General features: G+C 43.6%; 1 protein-coding gene across 2 annotated transcripts in view; it reads right to left on the reverse strand.

Annotated features, from left to right (window-relative positions):
• FAM13C (family with sequence similarity 13 member C) overlaps window positions 1-22,846 on the reverse strand; it is a 284,231-nt gene that overhangs the window by 209,264 nt on the left and 52,121 nt on the right. For both annotated transcript variants that reach the window (XM_066600788.1, XM_066600787.1), the window contains exon 6: window positions 11,484-11,584. In XM_066600788.1, coding sequence (XP_066456885.1) covers window positions 11,484-11,584 — 101 coding nt within the window. The remainder of the gene's footprint in view (window positions 1-11,483; window positions 11,585-22,846) is intronic.

Raw genomic sequence — 22,846 nt, forward strand, 5'->3', positions numbered from 1 at the left:
TGCAGCCTCTAAACATTATCTCAGCAGGAAGATCTGGAGTCGTTGGCTGGGGACAAGTGGGAAGTGGGAAGAGGTGAGGTAAACTCTTTATGTTTTCTCCACAGGAAAACCTTTTAGGCCTCATGTCCACGGGGAAAATCAGGCCCGCTATGGATTCTCCATGTAGAATCCGTAGCGGGTCCCTCCTGCCCCGCGGACATGAGGCATAAAAATAAGAATAAACTTACCTCTCGCCCGCTCCGGATCTTCCCTTCGCTGTGGCTTCATCTTCTCTGCGTCGCGGCCAGATCTTCTTTCTTCGGCCCGGCGGATGCGCAGGGCACGTCGGTGGCGTGCCCTGCGCATGCGCTGGCCCGAAGAAAAAAGATCCGGCCGCGATGGAGAGAAGATGAAGCCGTGGCGAAGGGAAGATCCGGAGCAGGTAAGTAAATTCCGATTTTGGTCTCACGCGGATCCAGACGGCTTCCATAGGCTTCAATAGAAGCCCGCGAGAGCCTTCCCCGCGGGAGACCCGCACGAAAATGGAGCATGGTCCAGATTTTTTAATGCTCCGTTTTTAAAAAAATCACTTTTATTGACCATCCGCGGGTATTCATCTACCCGCGGGTGGTCAATGCATCCCTATGGGATGCGGATCCGCGGGCAGAAGAAGAGTTAAAATCCGCTGCGGATTTTAATTCTTCTTTTGCCCGTGGACATGAGGCCTTACAGATAAAGCTCTTATCTCGGACAACCCCTATAAGTGTTGTGGACAGGTCACATAATGATGTCATCACTAATGTAATCAGTGAATATGTAACTGCATCATCTAGTTGGCTCCAACAGAAGCAATTATGTCCAGAATTATCAACTTTTGATCAGCTTACAGTATCATACATATTCTAGAGTATTGGTTACCTTCTAAAAAACATTTTTTGTAAAAAAAATGTGTGAAAATATATATATATATATATTTGGTATTTGAAATGCATTAAAATTTTTCTTACTCAGCTTCTTTTTTTAAATGTCGCCTAGTTAAATCCATCATGAAAAGTCACTTTCCAGCAGATTATGGTATAAACTGTGAAATTACTCTGCAACAAAATACTGTATGCTTTTTTCCCGGGCTGGGAATGACCTAATTTTACAAATGTCAGACTTTTTTTGTCTTAATCAAATTAGAAGATGAACGTTGTACCGGATAATGACGTATAAGAACATTTACATTAATGGCAAAGCTGCCTAAATTTATCTAAATGTAATTCATTTGATATTGTGCCCTGTCATACACAGGTCCTACAGTTAGATGGATTAAGACTTCAAAATATCCAAATTATTGAGAGTTTCATGGTAAAAAAAAGTTTTGAAACAGATTATGGCCAAAATTTAGGTTATAATAAATGACTTAAAAAAGTGTCCCATTGACTATTGTGTATTATCAGACAGCCTTTATCAGTGGACTTTATGGAGTTGTATTACTGTTCAAATACAATAGTAGTAGTAGTAGATATGTATATTATATATATATATATATATATATATATATATATATATATATATATATATATATATATATATATAATCAAGTCCTGGGTGTCAAAATAATAAGCCATAGTGGAAAGCCTCCTGAACTTGAGCTATTAACACTAGAGATGGGCGAGCGTACTCGGAAAAGCACTACTCGCTCGAGTAATTTGCTTTATCTGAGTATCGCTGTGCTCATCCCTGAAGATTCGGGTGCCGCTGCGGCTGACAGGTGAGTCGCAGCGGGGAGCAGGGGAGAGCGGGCGGGAGAGAAAGATCTTACCTCCGTTCCTCCCCGCTCTCCCCTGCAGCTCCCCGCTCCGTGCCGGCACCCAAATTTTCCGAGTACGCTTGCTCATCCCTAATTAACACATTAAATGAATGACTGTTCACTTGAACAACCAGCATATACAAGAGTGCTGCTGATGGTCTTGCAATCTTGATTTGTTTTCACACCAATTAAATGTATATTATATTATTTGTAAACTCAATCTTTGCAATAATCTGTGAGCTAATTTTGGTTGGAAGACAATATGGTGGATTCTGCAACAGATTTCACTGCAAAACAGCACAGAGAGGAGTTACTGTTTTTGAAAGGGATGTCGGACAAAGACATTCACGGCGACATGGAGCCAACATTAGGTGACAAGTGCCCTTGTCCATAAACCATAGACACCATGCATGGCATGATTCTGGAACATTGGCAAATTTCTGCTAAGATGATTGCTGAGGTTCTGAACATTTTCAGAGAAAGAGTTGGATCCATAATTTACGATCATCTGAACATGAGGAATGTATGTGTCAAATGGGTCCTGAAATGTCATCAAATCAAAAGCAGACCTGAGTGCAAGCCTCTTATGAATTCTGCAGAGCTTTGGCAGGATGCTGATGCTTTTCTGTCTTGACTGGTGACGATGGATGAGACTTGGATTTTTTTTATTCTAAGTCAAAAGCATCCGAGCGGAGGCTGGTCAATGCGGGAGAGACCACAGGGGTTCTCAAGATGGTTGTGACGGGTGGCTCTGCAATCTCTTCGAACAATGGCGGAATGTGGTCCAGCTCGGTCGCGCGCAGTGCAAAAACAGTAAAGAGTAAATGGTGGTAATAGTCCTTAACAATATGTCACATGACACAGGTGCCTCTGCTCCAGCAAACGGTCACTCCTTTCAAATAAAAGGCACACGGTTTATGTTTACTCTCAGAGTCAACTTCAATTTTCCAAGAACAGATTGCGTTGAAAAAACACTTCCTTCCTTCTCAAATTCTGTTACAAACATACACGCCTTCCAGGAGTCATTCTTCCTTCCCGTCTTATAAGTGTCCTCAGTCAAAGTTATCTGATAGATGATCCCTGGGGGTACACTCTTGACATGGTTAACAACTTACAACTTTGCCTTTCTTTGCTTGCTAACTACTTCCTGCAGGTACTACAGTAGGATTTGAACTCCGAGCTTCAGTCCCCTGAGGGGATACGTCCCACGGCAAGTGAGAGAGGCCCGCGGCTCTGCACAGGCAGAAGCACCAGAGCTTCAACCTCTCGCTGACACATCCTCCTCCACCGACTACATCTCTCTACTCTCGACTCAGCCTCTCAACTTGGCTAACCCTCCAATCACAACACAGACACCAAGTTAGAAGAGACAGACTTGCCACCACAAAATTTGTTAGCACAAACACAGAACACAGAGTGACATGAATATACCAAGCAACAAAGCACACATGGCATACATACCTCATCCAAAGATACCCCTACTCTGGGCCACTACATAGGAGGAGACCTTGCTGAAATGTGTTGCCCGCAATGTCTCCTCCTGCCTAATTCCTTCATCCTAGTGCGTAGTTGCCCTTGATTCCTACTTCTCTGCATTGTTATGGAAGCTTTGTCTATCTGGACTGGGAAAGCTGCTGCTACCAGGACGCACCATATTGCTTGCCCTTCCGGCACTCAAGTACTAATATTCCTTTTCTCTCCCATATTTAGCACCACACATTTGTACTATGGAGCACTGTTTGTTCATTTTTTTTCTCTAGCCTGAGTTAAAACAGCAGTTAAAAGAATGGAGACACAGTGGTTCTCTAGGTTCAAAGAAATTCAGAGTGCAAAAGTCATCATCCAGGTTGATGGCGTCTGTCTTCTGGGATAAAGTTGGGATACTGCTAGTGGCCGACCTTCCAAAGGGGTCTACTATCATGGCTGTGAGTTACACAATACGTCTGGGTAAATTGAAGTTAAAAAAGACACCAAGAGTTGACTCAAGGGGTTGTGTACTTGCATGACTATCCCACAGAAATGCCACCACCCACAGCAAACTGGCTGACCTGGTCGCTGAGGTGCTGAATCATCCTCCTCATTCACCTAATCTGGAAACCCTCGGACTATCATCCGTTTTCCAATTTGAAGAAACACCTCAAAAGAACTAATTTTGTTTCCATTTCTGATGCAGTTACAGCAGTTGGTGCCTGGTTTGCCACGTAATCAAAGGAATTCTATCTAAACGAGTTAGAGAAGTTGTAACACAGCAATCAGAAGTGCATTGATATCCGAGGAGACTATGTAAAATAACTGAAATTTTATTGTACTATGCTAATTTTTTTGTGGTTAAAGCCAAAGACTTATCAGCACCCCCTCATATTTTACCTGCAGTGGACATTGCAAAGGAAATATATACAGTAGCTGGCAAAAACTTTCCCCAGAAAAATCAGTTACTTGCCGGGAGTGTGAGACGCTCCAGCGCACATTCTGGGTTTGAACTATATAAAATATATATTTCTTACTTGAATTGGATTTGGTATTTTTTCCCCTGTACATTTTCCACAATAACCACTTTTCTATGTACGTCACTGTCCACACTGGTCCAGATGAGTACATTTGGGTGACCGTCCCTAGAGGAGACGACTGTGCATAGGAATAACATAGTATAGGAATGTGACCTTGATGTGTCTGCAGTAGGTTCTGTAGTATCAACATTTGTATAACATTGATATTATCATGCCATAAAATAACTCTGACACTCACATATTAACCTTAAAGAGTCCGTGGTAAGAATAGGGTATTAACCCTTCAAGCTTCAAAATGTCAGTTCTGCAAATTTAGTATGAGCATTTTGATGAACATATGTAAAGCCAGGTTCACATCTGCGCTGGAATCTCCGGTTCTGTCGCAGAGCCGGCACAAAAAACTGGGAGAAATAGTGCTGCTTGCAGCGTTTTGTCCCCCCAAAAATGCTGGGCAGCTGAGCGGAAACTGAACAGACTCCATTATAGTCAGTTGGGTCTGTTCAGAGTTGTTTGGTTCCAAATGGAGCAGGAATCCGGAACCCCTGCCATCGATGTGAAGGCAGCCTAAGTCATATATCATACCTACTCCCCCACCCACCAACTTTCTGTAATCCATTGCTGGCTTATTGTTATAAAGTACCCTCAAAACTTAGGTAGAAAAAAAGGAAAGTAAGAACTTTTTACTTATAACTACTGTTGGTAGCTAACCAAGCAGTACCTTACTGTGCACCGACGAGAGGCAAGAACCCTAAGGGCTCCTGCGATATCAGGATGTGATTGACGCCCCGATATCGCTCTTGCAATCCTTCTGAAGCCCTGGATGACAGCAGTGGCAGGGCACTCCCCGCGGCCAGGATTTTCGGGGGGAACGGGGAGGGGGGGGGGGGGGGGGGTGAGAGGGGCAGGCTTGAAATATAAGCCATACCTTAAAAATAGTCCATAACTGTAGAAAAAAATAATACATCACCTTAGAAGCGCTGTCATCTCCAGTGCGTCTTCTAGAAGGTCCCTGGCACTCTTCTTCTGCTTCTCTTCTGGCAGGGGATTGAAAAATCCTCGCCTCCTGAAAGCGCTTCCTCTGATTGGCTGAGTGCTGTGACCAATCAGAGGCAGCACTCAGCTGTCATTCAAAGTGAGCAGTGGCAGAGGATCGTGATCATCTCCCATTGATTTCAATGGGGCCGGCGCTTCTGCTGCTGGCCCCATTGGAAACAATGGGCGAGATCACAAAAACAATGATCATGCTGCGATTTTGTTTCAGTGCTGCATTGCAAGCGGTAAAACATCACACATGTGAATGGAGCTATTGGAAGCCATTGGCTTCATAATTTTACGATTTCTCGCAGTGCTGGGAAATCGTGCGATTTCTTTGCCAGTGTGAAGGCGCCCTAAGGGTAACTTCACATGGGCGAGCATGATATGGGGCCGTGAATCACGGTGTAATGCAGGAAAACATCGCTCATGTGTATGACCCCATTCAAAAAAATGGCGTTCATATTTGTGCGTCTCGCAAAGCACCAATCTCGCACGATTTTCACGGCCGCGTGAACACAGCCTAAAACCGCTGTATGCGCATTGATACTTTGATTTGGCTTACACCCCTAATTACACTGCAATGTCTGCTAAAAGGTCAATAAATGACTGATAGTGTAACTACCGTCCAGTCAGTGGCACTGTACAGCCATTTTTCATTCACTAATTTGCATAGCTTTTTTCCCAAAGAGCATTGCATGTCTAATAAGACTCCCTAGACCCTTGTGTTGCTCTCTACAAGGAGAACAATTCCCCCTTCCCAAACTTACATCATAATAAAAAAATTTAAATTTTCCTCTTCCATACAGATACAAAGCATTTCTATTATATACTGTATAATACCCTAACCTTCTATGGTAGGTTCAATCTAAAACACAAACAGAAAATACAACAATAACCTACAGTAGGACTGCTTTTGCGATCACCATTTTACTCTGTTTCTATGGAAACTAATATTTTTAGAATCGAATATATAAATATCCCATTATTGTGTAATACACTCATTTCACTTTGTGAATCCAGTGATTTACATTTTGGGATGACTAATCTTTACAGTAGGCACTGTATAATAATCTAATGTTGGGAAATCTGGCTCTCCCAGAGTGCAGTGCTGCGTCTTAAAGGGGTATTCCGGTTATGCAAAGTTTTTGCCAAATGAATGCCAATTAAATATTAATGTGTGCAATGTGGTTCTACTTTGGATTTTGTGTCTGTTGGTCTGTAAACCATTACCTTCTCCTGGTACTTCAGAAGTGTTTATTCCCAGATTGCCTCTGGATACGACCTGTAGGTATTCCAGCTCTACCGGTTGGGCTTGCTCAGTAAGGGCTTTTTCACACTGGCGTGAAAATTGCGTGAGATTTGTGCGTTGCGAGATGCACAAATATGAACACTATTCTTTTGAACAGGGTCATACACATGAGCAATATTGTCCACATGGCCCTGCGATGCGGGAAACATATCGCAGCATCTCCTATCTTTCTGCGAGATCGCCCACTGTTCTCAATGGGGTCGATTGGCAGCAGCGTCAGCCGTATTGAAAGCAATGGGGGAACTCCACAATCCTCTGCTGCTATGGGGATTGCCTTCAGCCCTGCAGTGATGCGAGGCTGTTTTCACATGTTGGCAGGTGTGATATCGGGACATGATTCACTGTCCGATATCGCATTCGCCAGTGTGAAGGGGCCTTTAGAACGACCAGGGATGTTTTTTTTCTACTCAACTCTCGAAACTGGATTGTTGACCAATAGCAGTGCAGCAGTTAGTGCAGACATGTACAGGAAGGAAGTACTGAGCAGGAAATTGGGATGTGGCCGCCATCTTGGAAAATAGTGATGTGGCAAAACATCAGAAATGGCGGAAAAATGAGAAGGTAATGGCTGTGCGATTTATACCAGAAACCAGCTAAGCACAAACATGGCACAAACACTCTTCATGTTTGGAATTTTTGAAAAATTTGCTTCACAACTGGAATACCCCTTTAAGTGCTCAAGTATACCGTCAGAGAGTCTGTGACAATGGAACAATGCTCTACAGCGCCTCTTATTGGAAGCAAGTATCCCTGCAAGTCAATGTCAGGCTATTTAACGGCCTGGGAATATAAGCCAAAGCCGGAGTCTTCTCCAGAAGGAAAAGATAGCCATGTACAGACAGACAGTTTAAGAACTTTTACCCCTCATCAGTGTGCAGTAGGTTGGCTGGGTGAGCTGCCTATAATATGGGTCAGGAGGGGGAAAGTTTCTCCTTAGGGAGATCACCTAGTAGGTGTGAGGAGACTTATAAGGCCATCCATGCTCCTCTGGGAAATATGCAAATAGGATGTTGGACAATATCTCTACAGTGCCTCAGATGAACATAGTTATCTTTTCCTTCTGGCTTTGTGTTGTATTCCCAGTCACTGTTACAAGGCCTGCTAAAAGGTCATACTTTGATTAGCAGGATTGCTACCTTCTAATAGGTGGTGCTGTAGAGGCATTGTACCACCTCACATTTGCCTATATTTCCCAGAGGAGCATGCATGGCCTTATAAGTCTCCTCACACCTAGGTGCTCTCCCTATCCAGTGTCCGTGACAAACTGGACTTGTTACAATAGCAGATAACAGACATCTGAGCCAGGCGCGTAACTATAGGGGATGCGGTTGCACCCGGGCCCAGGAGCCCTAGGGGGCCCATAAGGCCTCTCTTCTCTATATAGGGAGCCCAGTACTATGAATAAAGCATTATAGTTGGGGGCCCTGTTACAGGTTTTGCATTGAGGTCCAGAAGCTTCAAGTTATGTCTCTGTGCAGCATGCTTTAGGTATGGGTATGGGTACAGATACAGATAGAGTGCTGGGGGGAGGGGCAGTTCACGTTTTGCATCAGGGCCCCTGAGCCTTTAGTTATGCCCCTGATCTGAGCTATCATACAGTATGAGCACCAGTACGTAAAGCAAAGTACTTGCATAGTAACTTTTTATGTAGATTTTATCACCATATAATCTAGAATAACAACAGCTTTAAACACATTTTCATTGATTATCTGCTTGTTTGGTTTATGGTTGAAGAAGTTTTATGTTGGAAAATAAAATGTACATTTTGCAGTGTAAGTTTAAAGAAAATGAAGAGAGGAAACTTAAAATGTATCCATACTGGTGTTCACACATCTGTCGGGGTTTTCTATGCCACTTTCAGTATTTTTGATAAACGAGAGCAATAGCGCACCCGGCAGCACTACTCTTGCTCCAACCTTTGGAAAATGGATCCAGCATAGTTCTCATGGTTGGAAGCTAGTGTGAACAAAGCCATATGGTACTCGTTGGTTACCTCTACACAAAGTGATTGCAGCAAATACAGTCCATATATTTCGATGGGCAAACCAAATACAGGGAAAGTTACAATAGCCTCAGGATACAATATTTTCAACATACAATGGGCCATCGTAACTTGAAACCAGACTCAACAAGTAATGTCACAGACAGTACGAATTTACAGTAGATTCATTTTGCTAGAAAATCCATCCAATCAGCATGGACATTTCACTGGATAGGGGATAACTTTCTAACTTGGCACAAACTTTTAAAGGGAAATTTAACTTAATATACCAAACTAATCCTAACATAAGATGTGCAGTTAAAAGTAATTTTTTTTAATTTTATTCTGTGCTTCTAATAGTAAAAAATCTTTCAGTTAGAATCGTGGTACCACGATTACCAGCGCGGTATTTAAATCACCATTGGACCATCTGATAGGTGGTTCCTCATCCAGAAGAGTGTGGGTTTTCTTCCTGTCCACAATGATGAGATGCCATGGATCTGCATCCGCGCCGCAGCCCTGACTTTGTTTCCTGCACGTGACGTCATCGAACCTATGGGGAGTTGTATGAACGTGTCGAAACAATGTGAGATGAAGTTATCAGTTATCAATGTGAAGGTGGAAAAAGCCCAAATGACTTTGGATGAAGAGGATGAAGAGCTGTCCATCAGACAGTCTGATGGTGATTTAAATACCATGGAGGAGACACTAAAATTAGTATTTTTCTCTATAGAAAGTGCAGCGTCCGAGGAGTGGGCCCAAAGCAGAGGAGATAGCGGGGTAGATAAGGCCTTGTCACAGGGCTCTACTATCTCCTCTTCTGGGGGTAGCCCGATGAAGTTACTGCTGGGGGAGTTTCACAGGGTAACACAGTATGCGGTTTACCCTAAGTCCTTTTGTCACATGTGACGCCACCGTTCCATCCTCTGCAGTGAATCCAGAAGTTGGTAATAAAGAGTCCACATACAGGGATAACGTTTCAGAGCAAAACCAGGAACATTCGGTTGAGCTCGGTTCCTTCAAATAACGGTTACAATCCAAAACTTTGTACAATCCAGCAGGACTCCGGTGCAGACACAATAGGGGTGTGACAGGAAGGATTCACAGGTTGACAGACGAGTCCACAGTCCTAGTTATCTTCGGGGTTCTGTTCCCGGCCACTCTCCTTCTCTTTCCAGTTGTCTACCGGTCAACACTCACATTTGGAAAAGGGCACTCAGCGCTGCATTGCAGTACCTCTCACTCACTCTCTCTCTGTCAGGGTGTGCTGCTGGGATCTGCTGTACTACAGGGTTCCAAGAGCACACCTTCACAGGTTGGGGTTAATTGAGCTGGCTGGGTGTGGTATTCTCCAGCAGCCAATCTCCTTTAGTCTGCAGCACATATAAACCCAGCTCCTGCCAGTGTTTGTCCTGTGTTCAGGGTGAGCAGTCATGTTAATTCAGCTTGCAGCTTGCTGTGTGACTTGTGTCCTGTTGTCTGTCCTGTACATTTTGCAGTGTGACTTGTGACCTGTTGTCTGTCCTGTACAGCTTGCTGTGTGACTTGTGTCCAGGTGTCTGTCCCATACAGCTTGCTGTGGGACTTGTGTACTGTTGTCTGTGCTGTTGCAGCTTGCGGTGTGAACTATGTTGGATGCCACTGGACTCCTAGTTAGTGTAGGGACTAGCGGTATAGCCAGGAGCCGTGACGTGGCCCGCTAGGTTCCATACTTTGATCAAAATGTCAACTAATACCTGTTATATATAGGTTATCACCTGCTACTAGTGTTTGCATTTTGGCTGCTGTATGGTGTGATCCCAGCTCTGTGTGTCAGCTTACTCTGTCCACTTGTCCCTGTCATCGTGGCATGGTTATGTGTCCTATCCTTGGTGTGTGGTTCCTAGGAGCAGCAAGGGCCCAGATCCGAAGACCGCTGGGCCGCCCTTTATAGGGTCGATGTCCCCGCTTAGGTAGCTGTGTGTCACTAAACCTAGTAGGAGATAGGGAGAGGTGTATATCTGTGGTAGTTCACCTTTGTGTTCCCTATCTATCCTTGCTTGGTCACGTTCGTGTGGGCCCTATGCCTATTCGCCCACACAAACGTAGCACTCTCTCTCTCAGTTCTCCGTATTAATATCAGGGAGGCCTGGGTGAACAGGGCCCAGGGCACACATCAAGCCATCGCTCAGCCTCTTCCATCCTGGTGCTCCTTGTAGGACAACGCACAGTTTTTTCCTACTTACTAAAAGTCTCTAAATTCCTCAGACTCCAACCAACTTGCAGACTTGCCAAGACTACTCGCAGACTGACCTTAGCAAGAAGACGCTTGCTAACTAACTATCAGACTGACTTGCATTCACCTTGCAAACACATATATGAAACATGATCAAGTGACACACAACAAGATACATTTTCCAGACATAACCCAGACACTAACCCATTCAGTGCTGCAGAAGTGCAATACACATCACAGATACGCACACATAAAAGACACTGACAATACAATTACAGAAGATGAACACATGCATACTTATGTAGGGGCCCTGATAACTCTGGGCCACTACAAAAGCACAGAATAAAATGTTAAAAGTAATCACTTTCACTTATACTTGTCTGTACTTGGCACATGTTATGTCAGGGTTATTTCCCTAGACACTCAGTGAATACTTACAAAATAATAGACAAGCCTATACTCTCCAGTTTAGTCCCTCCCACCCCACTGCTCCTGTCTTTGCCTATGTCTTGCAAGTTAATCAAGTACCGTTTAGGCACATGACCGCTGCTGCCAATCACTGGCTTTAATGGTAAGAAACTTTTAACCTTAATAAAATGATTCTCAGTCAGTAAATTGCTACGTGTGTACTGATACAAGAATCTGCACACTTTAATACTCACCAGAGTGCAGTTTGTGATGTACTTCCCAGTGATTTCATATTTGCAGTTTTGTCTTCAGAAGGTAATATTTGCGGGCAGGTACCTTTATAACCTGGATTTTCCTACATACAATTAAAAAAAACTCCTATATAATTAACAATATTCAAACACTCTCAACCTATAAGGCCGTTTTCACACGGCCAAGAAAATCGTGCAGGATTTGTACGTTGTGAGACACACAAATCTCACATAATTATGAACCCCATTCTATTGAATGGAGTTATACACATGAGTGATTTTTTTTCCGCGTTGTATCGTACTGCGATGCGGGAAACAACTCGCGTCATGTCCTATTTTTGTCTCCAATAGGGCCAGCGGTAGCATCATACTATGTGCATGCGGTGTGATGCGAGATCTTCCCATTGAAGACAATGGAAGAAACTCCATGATCTCTGAGGCGGTTTTGATATAAAAACGCCTCACAAGGATATCACGAGGATATCACATGTTGGCGAGCGCAATATCAGGGGGTGATTCACAGCCCAATATCGCACTCACCCCTGTAAACTTAGCCTAAAGAAGCAGAAAATAAAGAGACAAAGCAAAACCCTCTAAACAGATTTGGTGTTTTACATGCATGATTATGTAATTACAGTTTAGCATACATAAATGCAGTATACACAGTGATTGCATTATCCGTCACATAAATATTAATGTCACAACATGTAATAACATTGTAATTTCAACTATTCTTTATGACAGAGAGCTTTATAATAAGAGCAATAGAGAATATAATGTATTAGAGTAATGGTAATACAAGTGGTTTTTGTCATCATCTGTGGCCATTGTCAAAGGGGAGAAAGTCTTGTCTACCCAGTTGAGTTCTGAAGGGCCAGAGCCAAACTCCCTTTTTATCATAAGGACCTCTGAATCCCTTTAATTACTTCTGCCTACAGATGCCAATAACATACAGATTTATACAGGTAGTAGTGATGAGCGAACCTTTGAAAAGTTGGGTTCTGCCAGTTCGCTGAGCTTTTGCTGAACCAAAAGTTCACCAGAACCCCTAAAACTGGTGTTTAACACTGTCTTCTAAGCGCCCTGTATAATACTCTGAGAGTGTTATAAAGGGCTTTTATGACTCCTAGACAGTATTATACACCAGTATTCGGGACTAGTGTTGAGCGAACAGAACCATTAGAACCCTGTTTTGGGTCCATACTTACTTTCCCTGTTGTTCCTCCAGTTTCAGCACTGAAAGTCACCGCTGCAGTGCATTCAGCAGCATGGTAAATAGTCTGCCCAATCTAAAACCAGAATGGGTGAACTACTTAGCGTGCTGTTCAATGCCTTCAGTGGTGGCTTTCAGAGCGGACATTGGGGAAATGATGGGCAAGGTAAGTATAAAACTTACATCCCCGACTGAGCGGGTCAGATATTTTCAGCCTATAAGCTTAGCTCCTTAAAGTAGATGACAGACTCCCTTTAAATACATTTTCTTGAACAAAGTACAATATATAGTACAACTAAAATCTGTATCTTGGTTGGTAAAGAGGTCCATGAACATTATTGCTCCAGCATACGATATGATATGAATGATACTTAGCTCACCCCTGCCTGTAGCAGACTCCATCTTTAGTGGACAATGGATGATTTTCAACTTTACTGTCAGCCATGGTTCCAAGTCTAAGCTTCCTGAATTAAAGAGAGACCACCTTACCTCCCAAGTACCAAATTTTGGGCAATGCTCTAGCAATGGGTACTGCAGGAAGTCTAACTCTGACATGAGTAAACAGAGGAAGGCTCTGAGAGATAGTGGTGAGCGTTTAGTGGAATAATCGATTTGTGTTTTTATTGAGCCGATTTCAAGAAAATCATTGTGAATCGGGACCCTTGGTTTCAACTCCAATTAAAGTCAAATGGAGTAAAAATTAGGTTGACTGATTTGTCTTCCAGAAGGTTCCCAATGAAGCCAGCCTTCCCAAATTGCCTGGGAACACTTTGCTCCTCCCAAAAATTGGTCAAAACAGGGTACAGTGATGTAGGGGTCAATCATAGTACACGGATGTCACTGAAAAAAAAGAAAGGCCCACATAGGGTCTCCTAGAACAAAAGTTGTGGATGCATCCCCACGGTAATGGGGAAATGTTCTGCTTAAGCAACTTAACAGATCTTGATAGTGCTACATTTTGAAATTCCTCTCTGGCGGAATGAGATCGAAGAAGGTGACTGCCCACTAAGGATCTCATGCTTTTATGTGGGCTGCCAACACTGCAGCATAAAAGCACTCATATGCCTCAAAGTGCCTAAGGGTGATCACCCACATTACTCAGGGTCAGGCCTAAGAGTGTTCTCCGGCTGCTCCCACCATCCATGTAGAATAGCTGCGGTTAGGGATGGATGGAAGGAATGTTGTGTAGCCACCACCCGTGGCTCTGGACCTATAATATCTCCCTCCTTTTTTTCCTCCTGCTCTTCCTCCTCTATACTTCTCCCATGGGCAGAGAAATGTGTTGGAGAAGACCACCCTTTTTCTTGCCCAATGCCACCCTCCCTGCGATGTTGAGTAATGGCAGACTGGCTAGACAGTTGGGAGATTGTTACTACTTTCCCCTCCTGTGACCACAACACATCATTATCACTGAGGTCCTGTAGCAAGGTACATGTGTGAGATTTCCAAAGCAAAGGGCTGCTAGCAGGTTGGTCCCATTGTCACACATGACCTTGTCTGGCTTCAGATTGTGTGGAGTCAACTACCCATCAGCCTGGGCCTGCAGAGCCATACACAGTTTTTTGGCTGTGTGGCTGCTCTCCTTGCTATATGAGTTTTAGGTCAGCATGTTTGCTTTTACTATGTGCAGCGCTCTATGGAGGCCAGGTTTTGTCACATAAGGATATCTATGCTGATGTCAAGAGTGTTGAAAGGTGGTATGAAGACACGAGGGACAAGAATGAGCAGGGTGGTTGAGACAGGACAGACATGGTTGAATTTCCCACAAGTCTTGGGAGTACCATGAAATGTGGACCACCACTTATGGCTTCATGCCCCATGAACATTGACCCAGTGTGCTGTTAAAGATATAACTCCCCTGGCCACTCTTTCTGGACCACGTGTACATAGTCAGGTGCACCCTGCTGCCAGGGGCACCTTATCCTTCACATAGCGGTGCAGGGCAGGGCGACTTTTTGGGCAAAGAAATGGCGGGTGGGTGTCTGGTACTATGGGTTAGCATGGAGCATTATGTTGCAAAATGCAATTGTGTCCACTAGCCTATATGGCAGCTTTTCCCGTGCAAACAGCTGTGCAGTGCTTGCATTCAGGCTCTGTGCTTGTGGATGGACGGAGTGATATTTTTTTTTACGTTCCCATGGTTGGGTGATGGAGGGATGGCTGCTGACCTGGGAGAGAGCTGGAGGAAGAGACAACTACAGCAGGGGAAGAGGGAACAAGATGAGGGCTTAAATACACGAGCGTATATCGGTCGGCTTTTCACGCCCGCCGATATATGCTTCTATCTAAGCAGTTTCTGCCTTCCGTCACCCTCACCGACTTTCTGCCTCTCTCTTCTTCAGTCCGGTGTTTGCAATGGGAGGGGCAGAGCTAAGCTCTACCCCATCCCACTCACTACCATTGCAAGCCACTTGAAAGGGGAGGAGAGGAGCAGAGAGCCGGTGAGTGGGAGGGAAGCGTATATCGGCCGGCCGTGAAAACGCCGGACGATATACGCTCATGGGAATAAGCCCTAAGGCTAACTCTTTGCCCTCTGGCCCAAATGGGCTCTCCAAGGCGGCGGGGGGTGGAAGGGTGAGTCATGTGGCTGTCATACATGTTTTGTTGGGGCTGTTTACATTCAACATTTTAAATGCTAACCACGGATCTTACAGATGATCACTCTTCTGTCATCATCTGATTTTCAAAGAATGCCCAGGCTACACGAATCCTGTGAGCAGATGTTTCTGCTGTGTCTAGTAGTACCTGAGGGTGATGATACTGGCCTTTTGTTTTTCTACGACACCCTGCTTGCTGCCTCGCAATGTCCACTTCTTCGTCCTTTCCTTGTGAGCTGCTATAATGACTCTCCCTGCATCTCCACGTTAGATTGAGTACTTGATCCTTTTCCACCTCCTCTTTCTCTTCGTCATCCTTCTCCTGATTGGACTCTTTGTCACAGTGCTCTGGCACCTCTATTTCCACATCCCCCTGAGTATATATTGCCTGTAGAGAGCTTACCATGTGCACTAACTCACCCTCATCTTCCTCTTTGAAGGAAAAAAATGGTTGGGCATCAGTGCATTCAATGTCTTGGTCTTCTACCTCTGGTTGTTTGGACTGCCTGATTCACATCCATGACACTGAATGGTCAGACAACTCCTCAGACTGATCCATGTGGACTGCATTGGAGAGTGGTGGCAATATAGCATGGGGTGAAGTAAAGGGGGGATGCTTATTGCCGACTGGTGCAGACTGACTACTGTTTGCCTGTGACTGGGAAGAAAAGGAGGTGGTGGTACTTGAGGCATGTTGTGTCATCCAATTTATGACCTGTTCTGTGTGCTATGTATGTAACATATAGGGAGAACCACTTCTAAGGAATGGCAGCAGGCTTGCCTCACCTCCTGCAGAAGATGGAGCTGTTGCTTCAGTGAGAGCCACTTGAATTTCCAACTTGGCCCATTCTCTACCACCAGTAGCACCAAGGACTTTGAATGTCTGAGGCCACTAACATGCACTGTATTCGATGTTTCCCTGTTTGATTTTCTTTTTGCATTCTATTAACCAAACATTAATAACACCACCAACTAAATAAGCAGCAATCCCTGGGAGGTACGATATGTGAAAACAGGAGGCCAAACGGTACAGTTGGTTTGGCACAGTGTAACTGAATTCCACAAACCCCACTGTGAGTTGTGTATGGTGTGCAAATAATTAATAGATGGAGGACACATTTGGTGACATCAACAAGGCGCCCTGGCTGCTGATTGGCTGCACACTAATCTTTGTAGCAGGATTATGGGAAATTTGATTTATAATTCGAGCTAGAATTGGGGTGATTTTTTCCCCCGGCTGATCAAGACCAGCCACACTACTGATAGATGGATTCCGGTTGGCTGTTGTGCGCAACTCCTAAATATTTCCAATTTGCATTAGTTTTGATTAATCTCCCCAATGTATTTTAGATTAATTAATGATTGATTAATCTCCCCAATGTATACTGCAAGACAACAGTACAGAAAATCTTGGGAATAAGTTGTAGCCTTAAAAACACCACCTTAGAATATCCTCATCTCAAAGGTGTCATTATACATTCATAGGCTCTGAATTTCTTTTGCAGAGCAGAAGGTAAGTTTTGATTAATCTCCTTTTGATTTATTAATATTACTAATTTAGTAATGAGGAATTATGTATATAATTAAATTTGTGTAATCAGTGTAAATATTATGAGCTCCTGACTGCATCTCATTTACCATCAGGATACCAGCAGTGGTATTTAACAACCATTAGGTCCTAGTTTGCAGATTTAGAAACGCTCGCATGTACACAAGCAGATAGCATTGCGGCCCAAGATAGATGTGTGCATATCTCTGGCTGATGACTCACGGTAACAAGATGACACTTATTAGTATATCTGTTTATTTCAGTTCAAAATGGCAGGTTGCCCATGTTAACATTGCTGAAATGACCTTACTGGCGGCAATCTAGGAAATATACATACTCCATGCACAGACAGGACCACCCTGTTGCAGCTCAGGGCCAAGATTTTTATTAACTGTATATACCGATAACTATGTTTTAAGTGGTGTGAGATGTAGGTGTTAGACCCCATAGAAAAATTTGGATAGGGCTTTACTTGTCCACAAATATCTCTTGGATCTTTTGATCTTTTCTTCTCTGGTTTTATCTCTTTGCATATATCTTATTTTGCACACTCATTCTCTTATCCTGCATACTCTCTTGCACTTTTGATGGTGCTTTAACAGGGGGCCCTAAGAGGTTGGACCCTTTAGCTGTTGTTATATGTGTTGATATGTAGATTTGAATTATGTTCAGTTTTAGTGCTCTGCTTGAGTAAGATCAATATGAGGTGCATCAAGTTCTACAATGTGCACTGTAAAGAAAATCGACACCTTTGCTACATTTTTTTAGAAAGTAGCTACAATTAACGATGAGCGAGCATAATCACTAAGGGCAATTGCTCGAGCGAGCATTGCCCTTAGCGAGTACCTGCCCGCTCAGGAGAAAAGGTTCGGGTGCTGGCGCGGGGGAGCGGTGAGTTGCGGCAGTCAGCAGGGGGGAACGAGGGGGGGGGATAGAGGGAGAGAGAGATCTACCCTCCGTTCTCCCCCTCTCTCCCCCGCAGCTCCCTGCCCGCCGCCAGCACCCGAACCTTTTCTCTCGAGAGGGCAGGTACTCGCTAAGGGCAATGCTCGCTCGAGTAATTGACCTTAGCGAGTATGCTCGCTCATCACTAGCTACAATTCATCTTAAATTGCAACTTTGCAAACAGTCTTATATATGCAAAGCTCTCATGTCGGCCTACAGTACTGGGTAAAAATTTTGAGCAAGTGGCCCAAAAAAATGCTGCAAAGTAATGGGAAAAAAGGGCGTAAAAAAATAGCGCCAATAATTTTTTTTTTTCGATTAACAAAATGCAAAGTGAATCTAAATTAGATCTTCCTTTCGGTGTGACTTCACTTTGCCTTCAAAACAGCATCAATTTTCTAGGCACATTTGCACACAGTTTTTGAAGATTTTGCTGAATCAACCGACTTATAATTTTGAAAAAAAAATTCTTATTTTGCAGCATTTTTTTTACAGCTGTCTAATACTTTTACACTGTATTGTGTCTTCATGGTTACTGACTGCAAGCAAACCCAGTGTGTAGACCAAATTATGCAGTTATGTGTTGCTGTCTCCCACTTAACCACTTGAGTGGCACGCCCGGAAATTTTCCGGGACGAGCTCCACTGCCGATAGTGATATAGCCCGGAAGATTTCCGGGCTATGTATCACTATGGGAGCTGCAGAGCACAATGCCACAAGCTGTGACATTGTGCTCTGCCTGAACAGACCCAGAGAGAACAAAGCAAGGACTTTGAAAAATCAGCAGAAGATATTGTCGATATGCCGGCAATCTCCTGCTTTTAAGTCCTGCTTTGTTTATAGGCTGCCATAGAGACCATCGGCTTGTCAGAAGCAAGCCGATGGTCTCTGTGGCAGGGAGAGCTGGTGCTTGGCTGTGAGAGAACAGCTAGGTACCAGCTCTTACAGCAGAGATCAGAGAAAATCTCCGATCTCTGCTGTGTTAACCCTTTCCATGCTGCAGTCTATGTGACTGCAGCATGTAAAGGGCTGTCACTGCAGCATGTAAAGGGCTGTCACCATCGGACCCCCGGAATGTGATCAGGGGGTCCTGATGGGTCCCTGTGGAAGTCCCCTAAAGGGACTTGTCTCCCTTTACTTTGTAAAAAATCAAAAATAAAATCCCACATGTGGTATCCATGTGTCGTAATGACCCAGAGAAGGAAGTTAATGCATTATTTAACCCCTTAATGACATGGCCCCTTTTTTCTTTTTTCCCCATTTCTTTTTTTCCTCCCCCGTTTAAAAAATCACAACTTGTCCCGCAAAAAACAAGCCCTTATATGGCCATGTCAATGGAAAAATGAAAAAGTTATGGCTCTTGAGACGCAACTGCAAAATTAGTTGAAATTCAATGATTAGACCATTTTTAAAAACCTGCCCTGGTGGGTCTGACAGGGTGGTAGGAAACCCGCCACTCAAGGGGTTAATCTATAGACAATAAGTAAAAGGGTAGAAAGAAGAAACTAATACAAGGATGAGGATTTCTTTTCAGTCTATAACATGAAGACACCTACGTAGAATCAGCATAAAAGCTGTATAGTATATATAGAATGGTAGAAAAAAATGGTATTAAAAATATACATCTATGTTTACAAGTCTAGTGAATCCTACCTCAGGGTGGTTGTAGACGGGACGACTGTTGGGCATTAGCAGTCCTGACGACTAGGGCTTCTGTGCTTTCACACACGAGGGACAATCGTTCAGTGACTGAAGGCAAAGCATACCGGAGATTTCTTCCAGCCACCCACCTCCATTCTCTATTGACAGCCATTCATTCATCTTTGAACGACTTTCTTTGACTGCCTCACTGAAATGAAACAACTTGCGGCTATTGAGCAACTCAGACCCTATCAGATACCGTGTTTATAGGGGCCACCAGCCACCAGTAATCACTTGTTAGAGTGAGTATTCAGCCAACCATTGGCCTGTAGAAATGTACTCTCAACAAAGGGCAACCAGAATTGTTCCTTTCTTACCAGTAGGAAGTTGAAAAATGCCTTACGACTGAGACTATGAGATTATTTCTTGAGGACTCGAAAAGATCATTTAATGAATTCAAGAGAATATTTATTTTTAACTGAAGTTTCACCTTAAGGTTCTACCAGGTCATCATTAGCATCTAAAGCTATAACTAGGTTTCGTTAAAAATATTTCCATTTTATTCACCTACTATTTCATACCTCGCTCCTACGCTGTGTAGCATTTTTTTGAGAGCTTGGCCTTTTGTTCTAACCTTTTTATCTGGCGATCACTTATCTCCTCATTCTTCCTTCACGCATTATAAGGATTTACCATAAATTCCGTTTTCTGCTCTGCTCTTGGCTATGCATATTTGCAATCTTAGAAAAGCCTTTCGAGCCATGAACCTTCACAGTTACATTTTCAGTTATAGCCAGTATATTTGAAGTCAAGAAAAACTTCCTAGAACTTCCAACAACTTTCATCTGTATTGCAGTGTCTGTAAGGCTCTAGCAATTCTTGACAGACCCCTAGAAAATCTACACTTGTGAACAGAATAATACTTTTGATGTTTCATTGTTCTTATCTCAGTGTTGCAGTAGTTATTTTACCTTACCTTGAAACACCACAGTCCATGTGCACTGTTACGGCAAATAGACTTCATAAAGAGGGCTCCTTGTTCAGGACCACCCTCTATGTGGTGCTTTGGCACATCTAGTGCATGCATGCATTTCTATTAATTTGAATGACTGACATGGTTATGGTAGATGACCCGGGGTGATCAGCCAACTTCTTTTATAACGGGAATTGTCTTTATCAGACAATCCCTTTAATAGCCAGCCATCACTGGATAATGCAGAATATGGACCTAGAGGAATTGTAAATTGGGAGAAAATAGGTGGAAGAAACATCAACAATCTCCATTACGTGGATGACACAACTTTGCATGCAGAAACAGAAGCAGGCCTGAAGCAGCCGATATGTAAGATTAAAACTGAAACTGAAAAAGTGGGCCTATACTTGAAATTAAAGAAGACTAAAATTATGACAAATGCAAAAAATGGCCAAATTCAAATCAAAATCTACAATGAGGTCATAGAATGTGTGTGGAACTTCATCTTCCTTGGTTTAAAAAATGACCAGGCTGGACAGATAAAACGTAGGATAGCATTCGGGCGAAGTGCGATGCTAAACATGGACAAAATCTGGAAAAGTAGGGATATTGCCATAGCAACTAAACGCAGGATAGTGCAAACCACCGTTTTCCCTATAGTCATGGATGGATGTGTAAACTGGACTGCGAAAAAAGCTGATAGAAGAAGGTTTGATGCGTTTGAGCTCCGGTGCTGGCGAAAGCTGCTGCGTATACCCTGGATAGCAAGACTAACAAACAGAGAAGCCCTGAATCGTATAAGACCCGATATATCACTGGAGGGGAAGATGGCCGGCCTTAGGCTCACGTATTTTGGCCATGTAATGCAAGCAAAGACACTTTAAAAATCAATAATGCTTGGACAGGTCAGTGGCAGAAGAAGACACGTCCACCAAAGGGCACGATGGCTGATACTGTCAGAGCTGATACTGGCATGGATATCACACAACTGAAAGAAGGAGTGCAAAACCGAAAAACGTGGAGGGAGCTCGCCTTTAGGGTCACCGAGGGTTGTGAACGACTAAACAGCTAACAACAACAACAACCATAAAAAGTACCATCTTCAGGGCAGGACAACTAATACTGCTTTCAAGAGCCTGGATGGTAATGGAGCCTGCTGTATGGCCAACCATCCAACCACAAAAATTGCATATACTAGCAACAGATTTTTAGGGTTTGCCAAACATTTTTTTGTTCCTTTTCTGTAGTGGCAAGATTATTGTTTAGTGACTAAGCCATAATCCTTTTGCATACATATGGTAATCACTGGAAGTGGAGAAACATGGATTCGCTGGGCAATGGCAAAGGATTCGGCAGATGGAAGAGGCATAACAGGAGCAGAAGTTGGTTAACCAGACTGGAAGAATGCAAGAGTAGGCAACAGAGGAGGATGTTGCAGTAGTCTTGGTGGGAGATGATGAGAGCACGTAGTAGTGTTTTTGTTTACTCTGATCTGTGTACGCAGTGGATTCAAAAGATGTTTTTGAGTTGCAGGCAGAAGTAGATGAGAAAGTCTTGGATATACGATTTAAGAGGCAGGGCAGAATCAAAGGTTATGTCGAGGCAGTGCACTTGTGAGACTTGGAAAAGTAGATAGATTTGGTTGTGGTTGTGAGATAGGGAAAGATAATTAATTCTGTGCTAAGCTTGGCCATCTGCACGCCGGCAGATTTTTGCTGTGGAACCCGTGGTGGGCGTTTGCACCGCGGATCTGCAGTACATACCGTCCATAGCATGCTATGGGAAATCGATTCTTCCTGTACATGAGCGGAAATCAATTGTGGTTTTCGCTCGCCTAGGAAAAATCGCAACATGCTCTATTTTTGCGCAGATTCCGAGCAGACTGCTTCCATTGACGTCAATGGAAGCCGTCCGACCTGCGGCCCATCTGCAATTAACATTGCGGACAGGTCACGACTTCCATGTCATCGCCAAGCAACGGTGCGGGAAAAGAGAAATGTGAAAAAAAAAATCTGTCCTGCGCATGTCCATCCGCAGTACAGATAAAGAACAGAAATGACAGGTACACTCGGACGGCGCTGCTGTCAGGGTCGGATTCTCTGCGGGCTCCCAAATGCGGGATCCGGCTCGGCCATGTGCAGGCGGCCGCTTGAAAAGAGAGGAAAAGGTTATGGCTGATGGACACTTTTGGTTTGCGGCTAGCAGAGAGGCATCATCTGTGTAAAGATGCTAGCATGGATTGAGCCTACTTCATATATGATTTTCAAAGTTGCTAGTCTAGAAGTGTTGAGAGTTTTTAAAATTGCCTTTGTTTGAATAGTAATTCTTATATCCATTGCGAAAGCTCATTACACAGAATTAATATGCGATTTCCAAATGAAAATGAGGTGACTAAATTCGCAAAATTAATTAAATGAAATGTGTCAACGTTATTAACAGTTAAACAGT

Source organism: Eleutherodactylus coqui, chromosome 4 (assembly GCF_035609145.1).
Source record: "Eleutherodactylus coqui strain aEleCoq1 chromosome 4, aEleCoq1.hap1, whole genome shotgun sequence".
In the NCBI taxonomy this organism is placed as follows: Eukaryota; Metazoa; Chordata; class Amphibia; order Anura; family Eleutherodactylidae; genus Eleutherodactylus; species Eleutherodactylus coqui.